Source organism: Ranitomeya variabilis, chromosome 2 (assembly GCF_051348905.1).
Source record: "Ranitomeya variabilis isolate aRanVar5 chromosome 2, aRanVar5.hap1, whole genome shotgun sequence".
Classification (NCBI taxonomy): Eukaryota; Metazoa; Chordata; class Amphibia; order Anura; family Dendrobatidae; genus Ranitomeya; species Ranitomeya variabilis.
Genome location: NC_135233.1, coordinates 624,639,229 through 624,661,486, shown reverse-complemented (window position 1 = coordinate 624,661,486; position 22,258 = coordinate 624,639,229). Strand labels below are relative to the sequence as shown.

The 22,258-nt window shown below is 50.0% G+C and overlaps 1 protein-coding gene across 18 annotated transcripts in view; it reads left to right on the top strand.

Moving 5' to 3' along the window:
* The window catches only part of NDRG4 (NDRG family member 4), a 138,789-nt gene that overhangs the window by 107,930 nt on the left and 8,601 nt on the right, over positions 1-22,258 (top strand). For all 18 annotated transcript variants that reach the window (XR_013221730.1, XR_013221727.1, XR_013221726.1 and 15 more), the window contains 9 exons: positions 10,858-10,978; positions 11,060-11,122; positions 11,641-11,701; positions 11,816-11,902; positions 12,082-12,138; positions 14,945-15,048; positions 15,241-15,297; positions 15,582-15,633; positions 16,979-17,026. Coding sequence is in view for 9 of the 18 variants with exons in the window: in XM_077288989.1 (XP_077145104.1) it covers positions 10,858-10,978; positions 11,060-11,122; positions 11,641-11,701; positions 11,816-11,902; positions 12,082-12,138; positions 14,945-15,048; positions 15,241-15,297; positions 15,582-15,633; positions 16,979-17,026 (650 nt within the window). In the remaining 9 variants the exon portion in view is untranslated. The remainder of the gene's footprint in view (positions 1-10,857; positions 10,979-11,059; positions 11,123-11,640; positions 11,702-11,815; positions 11,903-12,081; positions 12,139-14,944; positions 15,049-15,240; positions 15,298-15,581; positions 15,634-16,978; positions 17,027-22,258) is intronic.

The window sequence follows — 22,258 nt, the reverse complement described above, 5'->3', positions numbered from 1 at the left end:
CATTTGGTGAGTTTAAGTTTTTAGTTACCTTGTCTGCATACCCTTTTTACTTGTCATATTTATACACTGGTGCAGTCCTCCTCCCTGGGGGGGAGAGGGGGCCACTGATAGGGCCTGCACAGGAGACAGGGATACGCTGGTGGCTCAGGCCTCCTAACCATTATAAGTACCCCTGAGATAAGGGAAAGCCAGGGCCTCTTTATAGTGGCAGGGACAGGTGCGGGTCCCAGTACGCCGTTCTGCCCCGTTAACGGCTTGACATCAGCATTCTGTCTCCTCCAAACATGACGAGTTTTGTTTCTACCAAATAGTTCTACTTTGGTTTCATCAGACCATATGACATTCTCCCAATACTCTTCTGGATAATCCAAATGCTCTCTAGCAAACTTCAGATGGGCCCGGACATGTACTGGGTTAAGCAGGGGTACACGTCTGGCACTGCAGGATCTGAGTCCGTGGCAGCGTAATGTGTTACTGATGGTAGCCTTTGCTACGGTGATCCCAACTCTATGCAGGTCACTATGTCCCCCCCCCGTGTGGTTCTGGGATTTTTGCTCACCGTTCTTGTGATCATTTTCACGGTGTGAGATCTTGTGTGGAGTCACAGATCGAGGGAGATTATCAGTGGTCTTGTATATCTTCCATTTTCTTATTATTGCTCCTACAGTTGATTTCATTACACCAAGCTGCTTGCCTATTGCAGATTCAGTGTTCCCAGCCTGGTGCAGGGCTACAATTTTGTTTCTGGTGTCCTTCGACAGCTCTTTGGTCTTCACCATAGTGGAGTTTGGAGTGTGACTGTTTGAGGTTGTTGACAGGAGTCTTTTATACTGATTACAAGGTCAAACAGGAGCCATTACTACAGGTAATGAGTGGAGGACAGAGGAGCCTCTTACAGAAGAAGTTACAGGTCTGTGAGAGCCAGAAATCTTGCATGTTTTTTGGTGACCAAATACTTATTTTCCACCATAATTTACAAAATAAATCATCCAAATCAGAGAAGGTGATTTTCTGGATTTGTTTTCTCATTGTGACTCTCATAGTTGTGGTCTACCTAAGATTTCAATTACAGGCCTCTTAAATCTTTTTAAGTGGGAGAACGTGCTCAATTGGTGGCTGACTAGATACTTTTTTTCCCACCTGTATATGTGTGTGTGTGTATATATATATATAGCACGGAGGCATATTGAGGCCATGGAAATGCATGGCTGTTGCAGGCATAACTATGATGGTGAGACAGTGTCTGGCATGATTGTTAATGGCCAGTATGTGTTGCAGAGGGAGTCTGCACTGTAAACCAGTATTGTTGTTCTGGGACCTGTAGTCCCACAAGTAGTATTGTGTAGCTTTAAAGGGAGTCTTACAGGGTTATTTAGAGAGCTGGGCGGGTCTGGCTAACACATACCTCCCATCTATGGGAGTGGTTACAACGACATAATGTGACCATGGTGTGGTCACATGGAAGAGAGTGTATGGACCTGTTTTGTCCGTGTGTAATGTCCTGGAAGGCCCATGTGTTGGATGTCCTAACTTCCTGAAGAGTACATGGTGAGGCTTTGGACCTGATGAGGCCTGTGTGTTGGACGTTTTTGCAAGTGGGGATAGACATCCTGAACAGCACATGGTTAGGCTGTGGACCTGGTGTGGCCTGTGTGTTGGGCGTTTCCAAGTGGGGACGGATGTCCTGAACAGCACATGGAGAGGCCGTATGTGCAGAGTCTGTGACGGCACTGCGTTGGGGAAGCTACCGTTTCTTCTGCGGGTCTGGACTGTCTTGAGTGCCCTGGTCACAAGGACAGTGATCCCAGTAAGACAGTTTCCCCGGGAGAGCGGACTGACAGGAGGGCAGCGTGTGGAGCCGGAGCTCCAGGAAGGTAACCCAGAGTTGGGGGACTGTATGTACTGACGAGGGTCAGTTAATTAACTGTGTAGTCGCCCATGGTAACTGGACAAAGAGGTCCGGCGTGTTTATTGACTGCGGATTAAAGCCGTATACTATAAAGTGCTATGGACTATGTGTTGAGCCTGTCATATATAACATGGCCTCAAGTGGTTTATGAGTGCAAAATAAACCAAATAGACTGTTTAAAGTGGAAAGTGTTCCTGTGTGCCTTAAATCTCGGAGTCAAGTGAGTATTCCCCAACCCGCTAGTGATCGCAGCATCATAATATATATACCGTATATACTCTTGGCCATCATAAACCTTTATGCCTCATTATATGGTGCGTATTTTGTGTGGAGCATTTACCAGGAGCTGCTGCATTTCCCACCATAGGCTTATACTCGAGTCAATAACTTTTCCCAGTTTTTTGTGTCAAAATTAGGTGCCTCGGCTTATACTAGTGTCTGCTTATCGAGTATGTACAGGATACAGAGATATATAATTATTATTTATTTATATAGCACCATTAATTCCATAGTGCTGTACATGAGACGGGATTACATCAAAATACAGATATCACTTACAGTAAACAAACTAACAATGACAGACTGGTACAGAGGGGCGAGGACCCTGCCCCCGCGGGCTTACATTCTACAGGATGGTGGGGAAGGAGACAGTAGGTTGGGGGTTGCAGTAGCTCCGATGGTGTTGAGGTGGCCGTGTGGTCACTACAGGCTGTAAGCTTCTTTGAAGAGGTGGGTTTTCAGGTTTCTTTTGAAGGATCCAAATGTGGCGGATAACCGGACGTGTTGGGGCACAGAATTCCAGATGATGGGGGATATTCTGGAGAAGTCTTGGAGGCGATTGGGTGAGGAGCAAATAAGCGTGGAGGAGAGAAGGAGGTCTTGGGAGGTCCGGAGATTAAGTGAGGGAAGATATTGAGAGATTAGTTTGGAAATATATGGAGGAGAAAGATCTGCTGGGAAATTGGGAGCCAGTGAAGGGATTTGTAAAAAGGGAAGCAGGAGTGTAGTGAGGAGAGAGATTAATTAGTCGGGCAGCAGAGTTAAGGATGGACTGGAGGGGTGCAAGGGTGTTAGCAGGGAGGCGACAAAGGAGGATGTTCTAGTAGTCGAGGCGGGAGATGATTAGGGCATGCACAAGCACTTTGGTAGAGTGAGGGTTGAGGAAAGGACGGATTCTGGAAATATTTTTGAGCTGGAGGTGACAGGAGGTGGCGAGAGCTTGGATGTGTGGTTTAAAGGACAGGGCAGAGTCAAGGGATACTCCGAGGCAGCGGATTTTGGGGACAGGGGAATGTATGAATTCATTTATTGTGATAGATAGATCAGGTAGGGAAGATATGCGAGATGGAGGAAAGATAATTAGTTCAGATTGGTCCACATTGAGTTTGAAGAAGCGCGAGGAGAAGGACAATATGGCTGATAGACACTCTGGGATTCTGGAGAGCAGAGAGATGACATCTGGGCCAGAGGGGTAGATCTGAGTGTCATCAGCATATAGATGGTACTGGAAGCCATAGGACTTTGAGTTGTCCCAGGCCAAGGGCGTAGATTGAGAAGAGAAGAGGTCCTAGGACAGAGCCTTGAGAGACACCAACAGAGAGGGGGCAAGATGAAGAAGTAGTATGGGAGTAGGAAACTCTAAATGTGCAGTTGGTGAGGTATGAGGAGATCCAGGATAGGGTGTGGTCTTTGTGGTCTTTGACACCAAAGGAAGAGAGGATCTGTAGTAGGAGGCAGTGGTCAACGCTGTCGAGGGCAGGCAGATAGAAATAAATATATATATATATATTTATTTATATTATGACAGGGTCACATGCACGATATGTGAGGGGGAGATATGTGTCACTGAGACTTCTTTCCTACATGATCTATAAACCCATAAGTTTCCTTTTCAGCATGGTATGTGCTGAAGGAGTTAAGCGGCCTTGTTATGGGTGGGTTTTTAGGCGAATAGGTAAAAGATGCCTCTTCGCCATATCTCCACCTCCAGGGTGTAGCTGGGGAAATAAATGTCCAGCCAGTTTTTTTTCTGTGCCTTTTTTTTTCAGCCTCTAGGCTGACGCTCCTGTGGGAGCTGCCATATGTGTTGGCCCAGAAGTGCTGGGCAGGACTGTTTATGAACTTTTTATTTCTTTTTCAGCCAGAAAGGCTGTTTTTCTTTTACCATTTTGGGTTTATGATACAATAAACCACCCAGATACTTTAACCCACATGTGCCTGTGTCTACCTCGAGGAGCAGCTAAGTGAGCCAACCTGCGCCATAAGTAGTGTTTTGGATGCGGGCAAACGTTTCAGGAACACGTGTAGCAGCGGTGGACAAATCGTATGTCCTGGGTTAAGGCAGCTACTGAGATGGAACAGCAGTTGGACAAAATGGACGAGCTACTCATACACCTGATCCTGAGCCAGCACCAGGTACAGCAGGAGACAAATAAACTCCTGATCCAACAGATACAGCAGCTGCAAAAGCAGATGGAACTCCTGATGGGAGATGTCCGCAGCAGAGACACCACCCCTCCCCCACCTCAAAGTGATGACTCCCTGTATGGAAAGCGGTAAGACGAGCCATGCAAATTATGACCCCAGGGGATGATATAAAGGCGTTCTTGACTATTTTTGAACGGGTTGCAGAGGGGGGGAGGCTGCCCCGGAGCAGTAGGCAGAGGTGCCTACTGCTGAACCCCAGAAAGCCTATTTTGAATTGGCCTGGCAGGATGCCTGGGAATACGCAGAGTTGAAAATGGAGATATTGGCACGCTCAGGGGTCGCTATGTCTGTCAGAGTCCAAAGGGTTCATCACTAGAGGTATTGTGGTGACAAAGCTCCCCGCTCACAAATGTTTGACATATTGCATTTGGTCCAGAAATGGTTGCAGCCGGAGTCCTCCACTCCAGCCCAGATGGTCGAGTTGGTCGTCATGGTCAGATTTATTCACGCTCTCCCAAGGTCGGTGCAGACTTGAGATGCCCAAGGAGACCCCTGGAATGCGGATGTCCTGATGGGCCTTGTAGAAAGGTACAACCCCGGAAAACTCAACCACCTGGTACATTTCCATACTGGGATACCCAGCGGGAGCCCGAGTCCCAAAGGAAGGGTAACGGAGCCACCACTGGGGGGAGGCCAAGGAGCCGCTCAGGGACTACCAAAGGCGGCTGCTAAAGACCTGGTCTGCTGGTGGTATCACAGTCCTGGAAACAGCAGCTCATTGTTTTATGTCTGCCGACCAGATGGATTGCAGCCTAGGCATTAATTGCTGGTATTATGCCTACCCATCCGGCACTGTGGACTATCAGCCCAGAAAGGGGCCGCAGTCATGTCCCGTGACCGTAAACAGAGTACTGGTGTCAGGACTCTTAGGCTCCGGGAGCTTGGTGACCCGGATTAGGGCCACGCTTCCCCTCCAGTTGATAACAGGGAAATTGTGGGCATCCGCTGTATCCACAGGGATGCCAAAGACTACCCTGTGGCCAGAGTGTTGATTAAAACGAGCCGTGGTACGGAGTTCCATGGTCAGAGATTTGCTGCACCCCGTGATAATCAGGCGGGAATTCAGCCTGTTCTGGGACTTATGGGGAAAAGCAGGGGTGCCCAGTGTCTCAGGCAGGAGCCAGCATAACCCTGAGGAGTTCCCCTTGTGTGTCCTAGCTGGTGATGAGGACGAATCGGTGACCAGGGAGGCTGAGGTTCCTGAGCTGGGGGTTTCTGGGGAAAATTTCAGGAGTGCTGAAATGCGGGATCTTACCCTAAAAGGGGCCTTTGAAAATGTCTGTAATTGATGGGGTTGCTCAAGAGCTGGGGGCTGACACCAGGTACCCCACACTTTGCAGTCAATAATGAATTGCTGTATAGAGTGAATACACTGAGGGGAGGTGAAATAGTGGAGCAGTTGTTGGTTCCAGGGCCATATCGGTGGAGGGTTCTAGACTTGGCTCATTCACATGTGTTGGGGGGATATCTGGGGGTGGAGAAAACACAAGCGAGAATATTGCAGAGGTTCTATAGGCCAGGATGTTACTTGGAGATAATGAATTATTGTAGGTCCTGCCCCACCTGCCAGATGACCACTCCCCCTGCGCACTTCCGAAGATCTCTGCTCACAATACCAGTAATTGAGATCCCGTTTGAGCGAATTGCCATGGACCTAGTAGGTCCATTAGTTAAGTCGGCACGAGGGCACCAGTATATCCTAGTGGTCATGAACTATGCGACCCGGTAACCTGAAGCAGTACCCCTAAGGAGCTCTTCGGGTAAGAGTATTACCTGGGAGCTTGTCCATATTTTTGCTAGGACGGGCCTGCCGAAGGAGATTTTGACAGACCAGGGATCCAGCTAAGTGAGCTGACCTGCCACAATATATATCTTATTTTGAGGTCTATATACCATATGCTCACTGTGAGTTCCTCAATAATTGTCCTGACTATAGGGGGCAGCGGAGTGCTGCTACTTGACCATTGGTACCAGCCGGTAGCCCTGTGTGATTCCCCAGCTGTATTCTCCTGACAAATTGGTGGCAGTGGTGGGATCTCTGTGATCTCCCTGCTGTGCTTTTTGGAGCTCTGTACTGCAAGAGCGGTCACACTATAGAGCTCTGTACTGTAAGAGCGATCACACTATAGAGCTCTGTACTGTAAGAGCGGTCACACTATAGAGCTCTGTACTGTAAGAGCAGTCACACTATAAAGCTCTGTACTGTAAGAGCAGTCACACTATAAAGCTCTGTACTGTAAGAGCGATCACACTATAGAGCTCTGTACTGTAAGGGCGGTCACACTATAGGGCTCTGTACTGCTAGAGCGGTGTCACGAATCCACACCGCTCCAACCAGTTTGTCACGAATCACACCGTGACAGTCACCCCTACGTCACGGATCGGGGTGACTTTAGGCCAACAGACGGCTATCACATGTGCAGGGGGGCTTATCTTAGTTATCCCTCCACTACTACAATGTGATGAAAAAACACACACAAGGCTATTGACCTCTTAGTTTACAGCAGGGGCTTATTTTAGGTATCCCACTGCTCTTCAATATACCACGAACTGCAGGGATTTATGTATATCCCGCTTACAGTTCCACTTGAAACTTGCAACTCTCTGGCGCCCCCCTTACCCTCAGGTCAGATTAGGTACTGCACCTAGAGTAACTAGTCGCCAGAAAGGCTGCCTGCTATGTACTGGCTATTGGGCACGCTGCAGCGAGGCGATATAAATACTCCCGCTCAGGCAGGAACAATAATTATCAACGCCGCAGTCGCTACAACGACTCCCAACTACCCAGTACAACGGTATGCTGCCACCAGCTTCGATTAAACGGGTCCGAAGCTAACCCAAAACAGTACCGTAATTCCCTTCAGAAGGCTTAAGGTACGTTTTAGAACAGGAAGAACGAACTAGTAATTTATATATTTTACTCCGAAAGTTTAAGGCAGTGTTTACAAAAAAAGCATATAAAGATGTTACAATATGAGACAATTGAAAAATACAAGGTAATTATAAAATAAAGGGTTTAAATGAGAAAAGGTAACACTCACATGTTCTCAGGACATTGCAGGCAACCAGGCTAGTGGATGGAGTTCCCATATGTCCCAATGCATCAGGACGGGCAGTCAGGGCTTCTCAGGTCAAAACTTACTCCTGGGGGCCTGGCAGTGGCAGAAACTTATAAACCGCAGCTGGTGACATCACCAACAGGGCTGGCTTACCCAGACCCTCCTCTCTCTTCAGTCTAAGTAAATTTCACACAAGTTTGTCTAATGCCTGTATCTCCGCTCCAGAACATGTCAGAATCATAACACACCCAGCATTCATCTTGTATTAAGATTTGCTCTCTATGTATACTAAATTCAGGCTAGTAGGACACACAGTTCCAGAGAAATCTGTACTTTTTTACCTGTTAGAATTAGAGGTTGCTCCTTACAGGGGTTGATAGATCCGCCGATTGACTATAACAATATATATTTATTATTTTCTTAGCCTAAACCGTTGGCCCAATATCTTACAATATTAGGACAAAGAGCCTCATGTTTTACAAGCGAGATCAGACCAGTTTCTGCTAGCACAACTTTCCACTGCAGCTATGCCGGTTGTAAATTCCTTTGCTCCCAGAGCCAGAGGCAATAAAATCTCCCCCACACACATTGAAAAGGAAAGCTAAACCCTGAAGTAAAGGGAAGGGAGGTCTTTTAGCCCGCAGCTTTTGGGACCATGGTCAGAAGTGCAAAAATCCCTCAGCTATGGTTTTTACATTATCGGACATACATTTTCCTCACAAGCGGTCACACTATAGAGCTCTATACTGTAAGAGCGGTCACACTATAGAGCTCGTTACTGTAAGAGAGGTCACACTATGGAGCTCTGTACTGCAAGAGCGGTCACACTATAGAGCTGTGTACTGTAAGAGCGGTCACACTATGGAGCTGTGTACTGTAAGAGCGATCACACTATAGAGCTCTGTACTGTAAGAGCGATCACACTATAGAGCTCTGTACTGTAAGAGTGGTCACACTATGGAGCTCTGTACTGCAAGAGCGGTCACACTATAGAGCTCTGTACTGAGAGGTCACATTATAGAGCTGTGTACTGTAAGAGCGGTCACACTATAGAGCTCTGTACTGTAAGAGCGGTCATACTGTAGAGCTCTGTACTGTAAGAGCGGTCATACTGTAGAGCTCTGTACTGTAAGAGCGGTCATACTGTAGAGCTCTGTACTGTGAGAGGTCACACTATAGAGCTCTGTACTGCCAGAGCGGTCACACTATAGAGCTGTGTACTGTAAGAGCGGTCACACTATAGAGCTCTGTACTGTAAGAGCGGTCACACTATAGAGCTGCGTACTGTAAGAGCGGTCACACTATAGAGCTCTGTACTGTAAGAGCGGTCACACTATAGAGCTGCGTACTGTAAGAGCAGTCACACTATAGAGCTCTGTACTGTAAGAGTGGTCACACTATGGAGCTCTGTACTGCAAGAGCGGTCACACTATAGAGCTCTGTACTGAGAGGTCACATTATAGAGCTGTGTACTGTAAGAGCGGTCACACTATAGAGCTCTGTACTGTAAGAGCGGTCATACTGTAGAGCTCTGTACTGTAAGAGCGGTCATACTGTAGAGCTCTGTACTGTAAGAGCGGTCATACTGTAGAGCTCTGTACTGTGAGAGGTCACACTATAGAGCTCTGTACTGCCAGAGCGGTCACACTATAGAGCTGTGTACTGTAAGAGCGGTCACACTATAGAGCTCTGTACTGTAAGAGCGGTCACACTATAGAGCTGCGTACTGTAAGAGCGGTCACACTATAGAGCTCTGTACTGTAAGAGCGGTCACACTATAGAGCTGCGTACTGTAAGAGCAGTCACACTATAGAGCTCTGTACTGTGAGAGGTCACACTATAGAACTGTGCACTGTAAGAGCGGTCACACTACAGAGCTCTGTACTGTAAGAGCGGTCACACTATAGAGCTCTGTACTGTAGGAGCGGTCACACTATGGAGCTCTGTACTGCAAGAGCGGTCACACTATAGAGCTGTGTACTGTAAGAGCGGTCACACTATGGAGCTCTGTACTGTAAGAGCCAGGGGTCGCTCTGACCCCCCCCCCTTTTATCTTGTGTCAGAAACAGCTCTCTGCTGCCCACTTTTATCAGAATAATTACGCAATTGACCGTCAATTAACTGAGGAAGCTGTGGCTTTTTCCACTACTAGGAAGTGTGAGTGTATTGTGTGAGTGTGCATATAACTGATTCCAACTTTTGGTAGACACATACCCACCTCGGTACGGTCACTGCCAGCATCTCAATAACTCAAAAAAAATAAGTAGCTGCCACCACCAGTCATTTATACAGGCTGATTGAATGCCCGTTACAGGTAGAGGTAGCGTATGGCTTCAGGGTGCGGTTTACAAAACAAAAGGAACAGAACTATCAAATTTTATATTTAATCCAGAAATACAGGCAGTGTGTATACAAATATACAAGATGATAGAGAATAGGAACAAAACAATACAATATATACATTTACATAAAATAAAAAGGATAACAAAAAAGAAATAAACACTGGTCACAGAAATGGCTGAGAGCTTAGCAAAGGGAAACCCTTTGATTGAAAAACATCCGGTATATTGTGGGTGAAGCCTACACAGATATGTATCTTCGTGCCATGAACACATAATTTGCCTTAGCTTTTTATCAACACATACACTCACACACCTCCCCCGTCATTACAGGGCTGGTCATGGGACATGGCGTCAGTTTCAGAAAATGTTGAGATTCCTAATTTCCAGAATATCTTTACTCCTGAAGATCACAGGCAATCAATATTGCCGTCCTATATTTTGTCGTGATTTTACCTTTTCATAGCTATGCCATGTTTCCTATCTGGGCACTGTTTATTTGGCACTGATAGGCAGGTGTCACAGTTATGAAAAAATAAGCATGTTCTTCCTTTCTTAATCCTAAAGTTGAAAATGTATGTCCCATCCATATCGGATAGATGCAAACCCCAATATTCCTATCTGACCACGAGCACCAAATTGTCTAGTTGCAGATGCCCAGTTTCCTCTGAAGAGCACAAGTTGCATCTAAAGTTGTTGATTTCCTACTTCTCTGCCTCTTGAATCTACAAATACCAGTCTTTCTGACTTCCCCCAATAGATGTACTGCTTTAATCATTTGGTCACCGGAGGCAGTCCCTGCTTCATAAGGGTGGTATAATGAGTTTCTCTTTGCCTAGCTATCACTAATGTCCTTTACCCCATTTGTCCACTATCTAATTCTCCTTCAAGGAGTTTGAGTGTAAGCTTGTGTCCCAGATGATGGGGGTGAATCTGTCCTCCCTGGAGATGTCTTCCGGATCTTAATCTTTATGACTGTGAGGATGGGGTGCAGCGGCAGTTAATCCTTCTGTGACGGTCTGACTATCCGTTGTGCTCACTCTGCGTTTTCCGTATCTTTCAGATAAGCTTTGCTTTAACACCTTCTTCAACTATGAGGACATGCAGGAAATCACCAAGCATTTTGTTGTCTGTCATGTTGATGCCCCCGGACAGCAGATGGGGGCTTCCCAGTTTCCACAAGGGTAAGTAACACCTTCCATACCTTCAGAAAGTGCAGTCACCTCCTTGCAGGAATCTGTCACTAGTGCCCTCTCTTCATTCAGCTATCAGTATCCCACCATGGAGAACCTGGCGGCCATGATCCCAAGTGTCCTTCAGCACTTTGGGTGAGTTTAGTGGTATCCTCTGTAAAAACAAGTTCACCCTTTACCTGCATGGAGCAACCACACACACGTGTCTGCGCCACAAGGTCTCGGACACACGACTGCGCCACCAGGCCTCGGACACACGTCTGCGCCACCAGGCCTCGGACACGCGTCTGCGCCACCAGGCCTCGGACACGCGTCTGCGCCACCAGGCCTCGGACACGCGTCTGCGCCACCAGGCCTCGGACACGCGTCTGCGCCACCAGGCCTCGGACACGCGTCTGCGCCACCAGGCCTCGGACACGCCTCTGCGCCACCAGGCCTCGGACACGCGTCTGCGCCACCAGGCCTCGGACACGCGTCTGCGCCACCAGGCCTCGGACATGCGACCAGACTCCACATTAATGACCTTGGGCACATGATCTGACCTCAGACAGTGAACCGGAGGATCAGACAAGACGTGATGATGCGTTCAGACCTTGCACATGTCGCCATGGACAGAACTTTAGGCACATGATGTTTCTTACTCTGTTTTGCAGCTTCCAGACAATCATTGGCATTGGAGTTGGTGCTGGATCTTATGTTCTTGCAAAATTTTCTGTAAGTCATCCATGATTGTCATCTGAAAAATCAACAGATTCCTCGTGTCTGCGGAGCGCCCCCTCCAGGTGGTCATGTCTTGCTGAGTGACTTCCATCTTTTATTTCCTTGTAGCTGATTTTCCCGGAGATGGTGGAAGGGTTGGTGCTGGTCAACATTGATCCCAATGGAAAAGGCTGGATTGACTGGGCAGCCTCAAAGGTACAGTAGGGGAAAGAAACCAAGTCATAAGTGGGCCCCTTAGTGCCCCCCACAACTGGAGACCTATAACTAGGACATATAATAGTCGCCTATTGGCTGCATAGATTTTAACTCTGGGGTCAGCAGCATTTAACACCTCGCTGACCACATACTGAGAGTTTACTACTTTCTTTCCACAGCTGTCTGGACTGACGAGCGCTCTCCCTGATACTGTGCTCTCTCATCTTTTCAGTCAGGTACTGTTATTCTGCGTCGCACAGTGAGTGGTATCTGTATGTCTGCACTAGTGACTCTGCCTCCTATGGAGGTAACAGTGTGACTACCACTAGCGACCCGGACTCCGGTAGAGGTAACCGTGTGGCTACCACTAGTGACGCTGCCTCCTGTAGAGGTAACAGTGTGGCCACCACTAGTGACGCTACCTCCTATGGAGGTAACAGTGTGGCCACCACTAGTGACCCTGTCTTCGGTAGAGGTAACCGTGTGGCCACCACTAGTGACGCTGCCTCCTGTAGAGGTAACAGTGTGGCCACCACTAGTGACTCTGCCTCCTATGGAGGTAACAGTGTGGCCACCACTAGCGACCCTGTCTCCGGTAGAGGTAACAGTGTGGCCACCACTAGCGACCCTGCCTCATGTGGAGGTAACGGTGTGGCCACCACTAGTGACTCTGCCTCCTATGGAGGTAACAGTGTGGCCACCACTAGCGACCCTGTCTCCGGTAGAGGTAACCGTGTGGCCACCACTAGTGACACTGCCTCCTGTAGAGGTAACAGTGTGGCCACCACTAGTGACCCTGCCTTCTGCAGAGGTAACAGTGTGGCCACCACTAGCGACCCTGCCTCATGTAGAGGTAACCGTGTGGCCACCACTAGTGACCCTGCCTCCTGTAGAGGTAACAGTGTGGCCACCACTAGCGACCCTGCCTCATGTGGAGGTAACGGTGTGGGCATCACCACGACCCTGCCTCCTGTAGAGATAACAGTGTGGCCACCACTAGCGACCCTGCCTCCTGTAGAGGTAACAGTGTGGCCACCACTAGCGACCCTGCCTCCTGTAGAGGTAACAGTGTGGCCACCACTAGTGACGCTGCCTCCTATGGAGGTAACCGTGTGGCCACCACTAGCGACCCTGTCTCCAGTAGAGGTATCCGTGTGGCCACCAATAGTGCCGCTGCCTCCTATGGAGGTAACAGCGTGGCCACCACTAGCGACCCGGCCACCACTAGCGACCCTGCCTCCTGCAGAAGTAACAGTGTGGCCACCACTAGCGACCCTGTCTCCGGTAGAGGTAACCGTGTGGCCACCACTAGTGACGCTGCCTCCTGTAGAGGTAACAGTGTGGCCACCACTAGCGACCCTGCCTCATGTGGAGGTAACAGTGTGGCCACCACTAGCGACCCTGCCTCATGTGGAGGTAACGGTGTGGGCATCACCACGACCCTGCCTCCTGTAGAGATAACAGTGTGGCCACCACTAGCGACCCTGCCTCCTGTAGAGGTAACAGTGTGGCCACCACTAGCGACCCTGCCTCCTGTAGAGGTAACAGTGTGGCCACCACTAGTGACTCTGCCTCCTATGGAGGTAACCGTGTGGCCACCACTAGCGACCCTGTCTCCAGTAGAGGTATCCGTGTGGCCACCAATAGTGCCGCTGCCTCCTATGGAGGTAACAGCGTGGCCACCACTAGCGACCCTGCCTCCTGCAGAAGTAACAGTGTGGCCACCACTAGCGACCCTGTCTCCGGTAGAGGTAACCGTGTGGCCACCACTAGTGACGCTGCCTCCTGTAGAGGTAACAGTGTGGCCACCACTAGCGACCCTGCCTCCTGTATAGGTAACAGTGTGGCCACCACTAGCGACCCTGCCTCATGTGGAGGTAACGGTGTGGCCACCACTAGTGACCCTGCCTCATATGGAGGTAACGGTGTGGCCATCACCAGCGACCCTGCCTCCTGTAGAGGTAACGGTGTGGCCACCACTAGCGACCCTGCCTCCTATGGAGGTAACAGTGTGGCCACCACTAGTGATTCTGCCTCCTATGGAGGTAACAGTGTGGCCACCACTAGCGACCCTGCCTCCTGTAGAGGTAACAGTGTTGCCACCACTAGTGACCCTGCCTCCTGTTGAGGTAACAGTGTGGCCACCACTAGTGACGCTGCCTCCTATGGAGGTAACAGTGGCCACCACTAGTGACTCTGCCTCCTATGGAGGTAACCGTGTGGCCACCACTAGCGACCCTGTCTCCAGTAGAGGTATCCGTGTGGCCACCAATAGTGACGCTGCCTCCTATGGAGGTAACAGCGTGGCCACCACTAGCGACCCTGCCTCCTGCAGAAGTAACAGTGTGGCCACCACTAGCGACCCTGTCTCCGGTAGAGGTAACCGTGTGGCCACCACTAGCGACCCTGCCTCATGTGGAGGTAACGGTGTGGCCACCACTAGTGACCCTGCCTCATATGGAGGTAACGGTGTGGCCATCACCAACGACCCTGCCTCCTGTAGAGGTAACGGTGTGGCCACCACTAGCGACCCTGCCTCCTATGGAGGTAACAGTGTGGCCACCACTAGTGATTCTGCCTCCTATGGAGGTAACAGTGTGGCCACCACTAGCGACCCTGCCTCCTGTAGAGGTAACAGTGTTGCCACCACTAGCGACCCTGCCTCCTGTAGAGGTAACAGTGTGGCCACCACTAGTGACGCTGCCTCCTATGGAGGTAACAGTGTGGCCACCACTAGTGACTCTGCCTCCTATGGAGCTAACCGTGTGGCCACCACTAGCGACCCTGTCTCCGGTAGAGGTATCCGTGTGGCCACCAATAGTGACGCTGCCTCCTATGGAGGTAACAGTGTGGCCACCACTAGCGATCCTGCCTCATATGGAGGTAGCTGTGTGGCCACCACTAGCGACCCTGCCTCCTGTAGAGGTAACAGTGTGGCCACTACTAGCGACCCTGCCTCATATGGAGGTAACCGTGTGGCCACCACTAGTGACTGATGTACTGGGGTATAATGCTGCCTTATTGTGGTGTTTCTTGCCCCAGGAGGAGCTAATGAGTAACACGGAGCTCGTGCAGAATTACCGCCAGCAGATTAGTAGCTGTGTGAACCAGAACAACCTGCAGCTCTTCTGGAACATGTACAACGGGTGAGTGGTCTCTTCTCTTCGGCCTCCCACCAGGACCGCGGAGGAGGGGACTATTGGTAACACCGGATGGCAGGTGACATTGCTCCTAGAAGGTTTCAGGGTGGATCAGTATAGATGGGATGTAGCGCTGGAGGGTCCACATGTCGCCCATTATACAGTGCCCTTTATCTCACGGTTCTTTCTCATCCTCAGTCGAAGAGACTTGGAGATGAATCGGCCTGGGACTGTCCCAAACGCCAAGACCCTTAGGTAAGTGATTGTACGCAGTGCACAGGCGCCACCACGTGCAACGGCATCACTGGAGTATGTGCCTTGTACCCCTGCTGATGCCATGGTGCGGCGAAACGTTGGGAGGCTATAGAGTGCTTATATCTACAAGCAGTAGATGTGGTCATGGAGGAGATCAATGTAAGCTGGGGCCTAGAAGATGCGTGGTGCAAAGCGCTGCTTTCAGGAGGACACTTGTGACTACAGATGAATCCATGACTGTCGGGCTTTGCGCTGTCTCCAGTCCTTGTCCTTTCTTCCCGCAGGGCTCCAGTGATGCTGGTTGTTGGAGATAACTCCCCGGCTGAAGACGGCGTGGTGCGTCTGGTGCTCATCTGTATCCCCTGTGTGACCCCTGGTTAGGGACCAGATATGTGAAGGCCGGGCCACAGGTGTCAGCAAATAACGGGTCCCCAGATCCACGCGAGCGGGCAGGAATCGTTCCGTTTCTCGGGAATGTTAGCGGCTTCTTTAACCCCTTCACCACCCTGGGGTTTTCCGATTTTTGTGTTTGTTTTTCGCTCCCCTTCTTCCCAGAGCCATAACCTGGTTATTTTTCCGTCAATATGGCCATGTGAGGGCTTGTTTTTTGCGGGACGAGTTGTACTTTTGAACGAAACCATTGGTTTTACCATATCATTTAGTGGAGAATGGGGGAAAAAAATTAAAATTTCAAGTGCATTGAAATTGTAAAAAATAGTACAATTCCGCAATTTTTTTTGTTACCATGTTCATTAAATGCTAGAACTGAGCTGCCATTATGATTCTCGAGGTCAGTACGAGTTCGTAGACACCTAACATGTCTAGGGTACAGGTTCTTTTTATTTAAGTGGTGTGGAAAAAATCCAAAATTTGTGTGTTAACAAAAAAAAATAGCGCCATTTTCCAACACCCATAGCATCTCCATCTTTGGGCTCTGGGGCTGGGTGAGGGCTTATTTTTGTGCAGTGAGCTGATGTTCGTATATACCCCAAAATGGTATCCAGACAATCTTTAGGTCGTCAGGTATTGTCATTTTTTTGCAATGTTGCGTTGTTTCTTTTTCCTTCTTGATAGATTTCTGAACGCAGCGATAACAAATGTGCGTTTTTTTTTTGTTTTTTTTAAATTTTGAATGTGGTAAGAGGACGGCGATGCGAACTTGTTATAGAAACCTTTTTTTTTTCTGCTTCTTCTGTTCTTCGATGTTCTCCTTAGGAGACGTGAAGCTGCGATCGCCTGGTCGCCTGCGCTACACATGGCAGGGCCTCAGCATCGTTGCGTGTAGCTGAAATCCTCTCGTATGACCGTGGGCAGTGTCAAAAACAATCTGCAGACCTCCGATTGTCATGCCACCTCATCAACGCCCCCCGATCATGTGACAGGGGCGCCAATGGGTGGGGTCTGTGATGCACTTCCCGTAAGCATGCGTTAAATGCCGAAATCTGAAATTGACAGCCGCGGGTGGATGTGCAGGGAAAGATGCAGCTCAGCGCCAGAGCCCACATGAAAGGGAGGGACACAACCCAGGACATATATCTTAGGTCGTGAAGGGTAAACGATCAGATCACTTTGCAGTAGATCGCTAGTGATCTGCTTGTGTCACAGCCGTCCCTATTGTAAACCTCCCATGATGTCAGCCATTACACTGCCGCCGTCCTCACTGCACTTTCCTTCCTGACAGGTTGAATGTAACTCCAAGCTCGATCCAACAACTACAACGTTCCTGAAGGTAAGTCATCCAACCTCCAAATCTGCCGCATCTGGGCCTCAAATGTGGCCTCCTGTTTGGTGTCTTCCCCTTGTATTTGCTTTCTCCTTCTCAAACCTTCACTGTGTATATGACCTCTTCCATATCTTCTCTTTGTGTGTACCATACTCTCCTTCCCCTCCACATACACGGTACTTATCCCTGTATGTCCTGTACACTCAACTCCACGTACGCGGTCTCCTCCCTGTATGTCTTGTATCCTCCCCTCCACGTACGTGGTCTCCTCCCTGTATGTCCTGTCTCCTCCCTGTATGTCCTGTATCCTCCCCTCCACGTACGCGGTCTCCTCCCTATATTTCTCCTTCGCCTCATTGGGGGACACAGGACTGTGGGTGTATGCTTCTGCCGCCAGGAGGCTGACACTAAGTAAACATAAAAAAAGTTTAGCTCCTCCTCCATCGTATACACCCTGACACTGGCTACTCGACAATCCAGTTCATGCTTAGTGTCTGAAGGAGGCACACGTCTGGGTCCGGATCCTATGGACCCTTGTTTTAACAGCTTATGGATTTTGAGGGGCGACGGTCCCTTCTGAGGTCCCGATCTCCCCAAATCAGCAACGGGTAAGCACGTGCGAGCTTGTCTCCACGTATCCTTTCCCGCTACGTGGGATTGCATGCCAGACTCAGCTCTGACCACCCTAGGGTATGATAGACCTTAGGCTGTACAGGTGCCCGCAGTTGTCTGTGCATACCCTCCTCCCGGGCTTCCTACACCTAGGTTTTTACCACGGTGATAGAGGAGTGGCAGATGGTCCCTCTGTACATGGAGTAAGGGTTCCTGCTCAGTTAACTATTCGGCTCCCTGATATTCTTAGACTGCACGCTGCTCTTTCATAAGAGTACAGCCTGCAAACAGAGGGGGCAGAAGAAGAGGGGGCTCCTGGTCAATGCGCGTTACCTTAGGGTCTTTTATTTCGGCGGCGCCGCACTGAGCCGGCTGCCGCCAGGAACGGCGTCACATCCCCCATGGCTCTCAGAGCTCCGGCGGCTCCCGGCACTTGTCGGCGCTGCAGCGCCTATGCGGTCGATGCCGCGGTCAGGCCCCGGCTTCTCCAGATGCCCAAGTTCCGGCCTGGTGTCCTGAGTGCATTTCCGGGTTAGTCAGGCCTGCTTCCATTCAGCGCAGGCCGCGCAGTTAGGCCCCGCCCCGACATATCGTTCACTTCCGGTTTCGTCACCGGTGGGTAGGAGAGTCTGGGGGAAAAAATTGAGGCCCCGGCTCCGGTCCGCAGCAGGCCGTATGGCGCCACAATCCCGGCGGTTCTGCCCCCGGAGGGTATCTGGGATAAAAGGACACTGTTTCTTTCTCCATGTGGTGTCGGTTCCTACATTGTACGGGCGGGGACACAGGACTGGGGTAAGTGCTTCTACCCTCCAGCCTGACAACAGAAGCGTTGTTTTTCTCCCAGTATTTTTCTGGGTTAAGCATATCAGTCACTATGTCTAGAAAAGTTAAGGCTCACAAGGTTCTATATACCGCTTGTGCAGCCTGTCATTCTGCCTTCCCGCATGTCCAGATTATTCGCCTCTGCAAGGCCTGTGACTCCGAACGCGCCCAGGAGCCCCCCCCCTGCGAAATCCCCATCTATCCCTCCGGCAACTATCCCTTCCCCTCAGGCGGACACTGGGGTAGTTCCACCAGAATGGGTTACGTCATTGTCCCAATCTATGGCCTCGCTAACTGAAGCAATCAAGTCCCTTCAGGCCCCCACGGTCAGAGACAGCAGTCCATCTGTCTTGGAAAGAGCTTTGGGTTCCCTGGAGGCTTCAGCCTGCAGGGGCCACGCTCACACAAGGCAGTCACAGGGAAAGCGAGTTCACACAGCGTCGCCAGGGCCATCAGGTGCTTCGGCATCCTGGAGCTCCGTATCACGCTCACCCTCCCCTGCCGAGAGCGGGGAACTTGAGACACTATGATTCAGAAGGGTCCCTTGATTTGGAAACCCCGGGGTTTCAGGAGTCTATTGATAGTCTGATTGAGGCTGTCCATCAGTCCCTGGGGATAGAAGACGAACCCGCTTCTTCTGCGGATCACAAAGTTTCATATAAACGGGCCAAACGGGCTCATGAGGTTTTTTCCTCTCACCCTGAGTTTGAGTACCTGATTCGGCGAAATCAGGAGCACCCGGACAAAAATTTTTCAGGACAAAGAGCCTTGAAGTCTAGGTACCCCTTTTCGCCTGAGCTTTGCAGCAAATGGGTAGAGTTGCCTTCAGTAGATCCGCCGGTATCTCGTTTAGCGTCTAATACTCTGTTACCCCTTCCTAATGGCTCGTCTATTAAGGACCCTACGGATCGTCTTATAGAAAGTTTGACCCCTTCCGTTTTTGAGGCTTCAAGTTCAGCCCTTTTTCCCTCGTTTGCGGCAACTTGGGTTGCTAAAGCAATGATGTCTTGGTCAGAGTCCCTAACAAAAGCTCTTCAAGAAAGGGATTTGCCAGCAGAGCTGGCAGAAATGTCAACTCAGATGGCGTTTGCTGGAAGCTATCTGATTAATGCTGCCTTAGATGCGGCGGACTGTGCCTCATCGGCAGCGGCAAATGCAATTGCCATTAGAAGGGCGCTCTGGTTAAGAACATGGCGGGCAGACTCTACCTCTAAGAAGTCTCTTTCAACCCTACCGTATCAGGGAGGTCGCTTATTCGGAGAGAAGCTGGATCAGCTTATTTCTGATTCTACAGGAGGGAAAAGCAAGTTCCTTCCACAGCAGAGGATGAGACAGCCTTTTCGTCGTCAATTCCAGGCCCGTTTCAGACCCTTTCGCAATTCTAGGTGGACCCTGGCTCCAGGCGCCGCTGCGCAGGGCCGGCCCAATCAGGATCGAGACAATCGGACCTCCTATTCAGCTAACCAGGGGGGAAGGATGCGTGCCCAGTCAACTAGGTCCAGAGGGTCTAAGACTCAAAGGTTTTCGGCCAAATGACTGGAGGCCTTCTCGGTGTGCCACCAGCAGAGTAGGCGGACGTCTACTTTTGTTTCACCAGGTCAGGCTCCATTTTATCCAAGACAGGTGGGTAGGAGAGCTCGTATCTTCAGGGTACAAGATCGAGCTGGTTGGTCATCCTCCTCACCGGGTCTTCCCAGGTCCGAGTCCCGCCGTCAAGACCTGTTCAAATCCATAGAGTCTCTTCGTTGCAGCGGGGTCATCACTCCTGTTCCAAGGGAAGAAAGGTTTCAGGGGTTCTATTCCAACCTGTTTATAGTGCCCAAAAAGGACGGAACAGTAAGGCCCATTCTAGATCTGAAACTCCTAAACAGGTTTGTCAACATTCGTCACTTTCGGATGGAATCTCTCCGATCCGTTATTGCCTCAATGGAAAGGGGAGAGTTCTTGGCTTCAATAGACATTCAGGATGCCTATCTGCATATTCCCATTTTTCCTTCCCATCAAAGATTTCTCCGGTTCGCTCTAAACAACTCGCACTATCAGTTCACGGCTTTACCCTTCGGGTTGGCCTCCGCCCCCAGGGTGTTTACAAAGGTTATGTCAACAGTGGTGTCCATTCTGCACTCCCGAGGCATAGTAGTCATGCCGTACTTAGATGATCTTCTTATCAAAGGGCCGACCTTTCAGGCTTGCAAAGAAAATGTCAGCATTACTCTAGACACCCTGTCTCGTCTGGGTTGGTTAGTGAATTTAAGAAAGTCATCCCTAGTACCATCTCGGAGAATTTAATTTCTAGGAATGATTTTCGATACCTCCCAAGCCCTTTCAATTCTTCCACAGGACAAGGTCCTAGACCTTCGGCGGGAAGTGAGAAATCTTCCACAACCATGCCTTCATACAATCCGGTCCTGCATGAGGGTCTTAGGGAAGATGGTGGCAACTATAGAAGCAGTGCCATTTGCTCAGCTTCACCTCTAACCTCTTCAACATGCAATCTTAGCAGTATGGGACGGGAGCCCATTCTCCCTCATCCACAGATTTCAGCTGTCTCCCCAGGTCAGGCAGGCCCTTACGTGGTGGTTAAACAGCTCGTCCCTACTGGAGGGGAAACCCTTTCCTCCAACCAACTGGCTAGTGGTTACAACAGATGCCAGTCGCCTAGGTTGGGGAGCGGTATTTTTTCACCACACTGCTCAGGGGCACTGGTCTCCTCAGGAAGCAGATCTTCATATCAATCTTTTGGAGATTCGGGCTATTCGGCTAGCTTTACAGTATTTCCATCACCTTCTGGCAGGTCGCCCTGTCCGGATTCAATCGGACAACGCCACAGCCGTGGCCTATATAAATCACCAGGGGGGCACCCGCAGCAAAGCAGCCTTAAAGGAAGTGAAACAAATTCTGCTTTGGGCCGAGAAGAATCACTCGGTGATTTCAGCAGTCCACATTCCGGGCGAGGAGAACTGGGCGGCAGATTTCCTCAGTCGTCAGGGTCTAGCATCCGGCGAATGGTCTCTCCATTCCGAAGTATTTCAGCAAATATGTCACCTATGGGGGACTCCGGACGTGGATCTCATGGCGTCCAGGGGAATGCCAAGGTTCCCAGATTTGTAGCCCGGTATCGAGATCAACAGGCAATTGCCGTGGATGCGCTAGTTCTGACTTGGAGCCAGTTTCATCTCTCTTATCTGTTTCCTCCTCTGGCATTACTCCCGAGGGTAATCAGGAAAATCAAGTCAGAGAGAGTTCCGGCTATTCTGATCTCCCTGGATTGGCCATGGCGGACCTGGTACGCAGACCTAGTTCTGCTTCTCGCCGGAGATCCATGGCGGCTTCCCGATCGTCCGGACCTTCTTACGTTTGACGGCTTGGCCGTTGAATCTTGGGTTTTAGCTCAAGCTGGGTTCTCCCAAGAGGTGGCAAATACCATGATCAGGGCACGTAAAACTGTTCCTGCGCGGATTTACTATCACACTTGGAAGGTTTTTCTTTCTTGGTGCAGAGGGCGCGGGCTGCCTCCTCTGCGTTTTTCTGTCCCAAATATTCTTGCTTTTCTCCAGGTAGGCTTGGATTCAGGACTGGCTCCAAGTACTCTTAAAAGGCAAATTTCAGCCTTGTCGGTCCTTTTTCAGCGCAAGATTGCTACTAATCGACAGGTTGGGACCTTTTTCCAAGGAGTCACTCATAAGGTTCCTCCTTATAAGACTCCTTTGGAGGCTTGGGACCTTAATTTGGTCTTAAGAGCATTACAGGAGGTTCCTTTTGAGCCTCTTCAGGACATTCTTTGACTTTGCTCTCCTGGAAAGT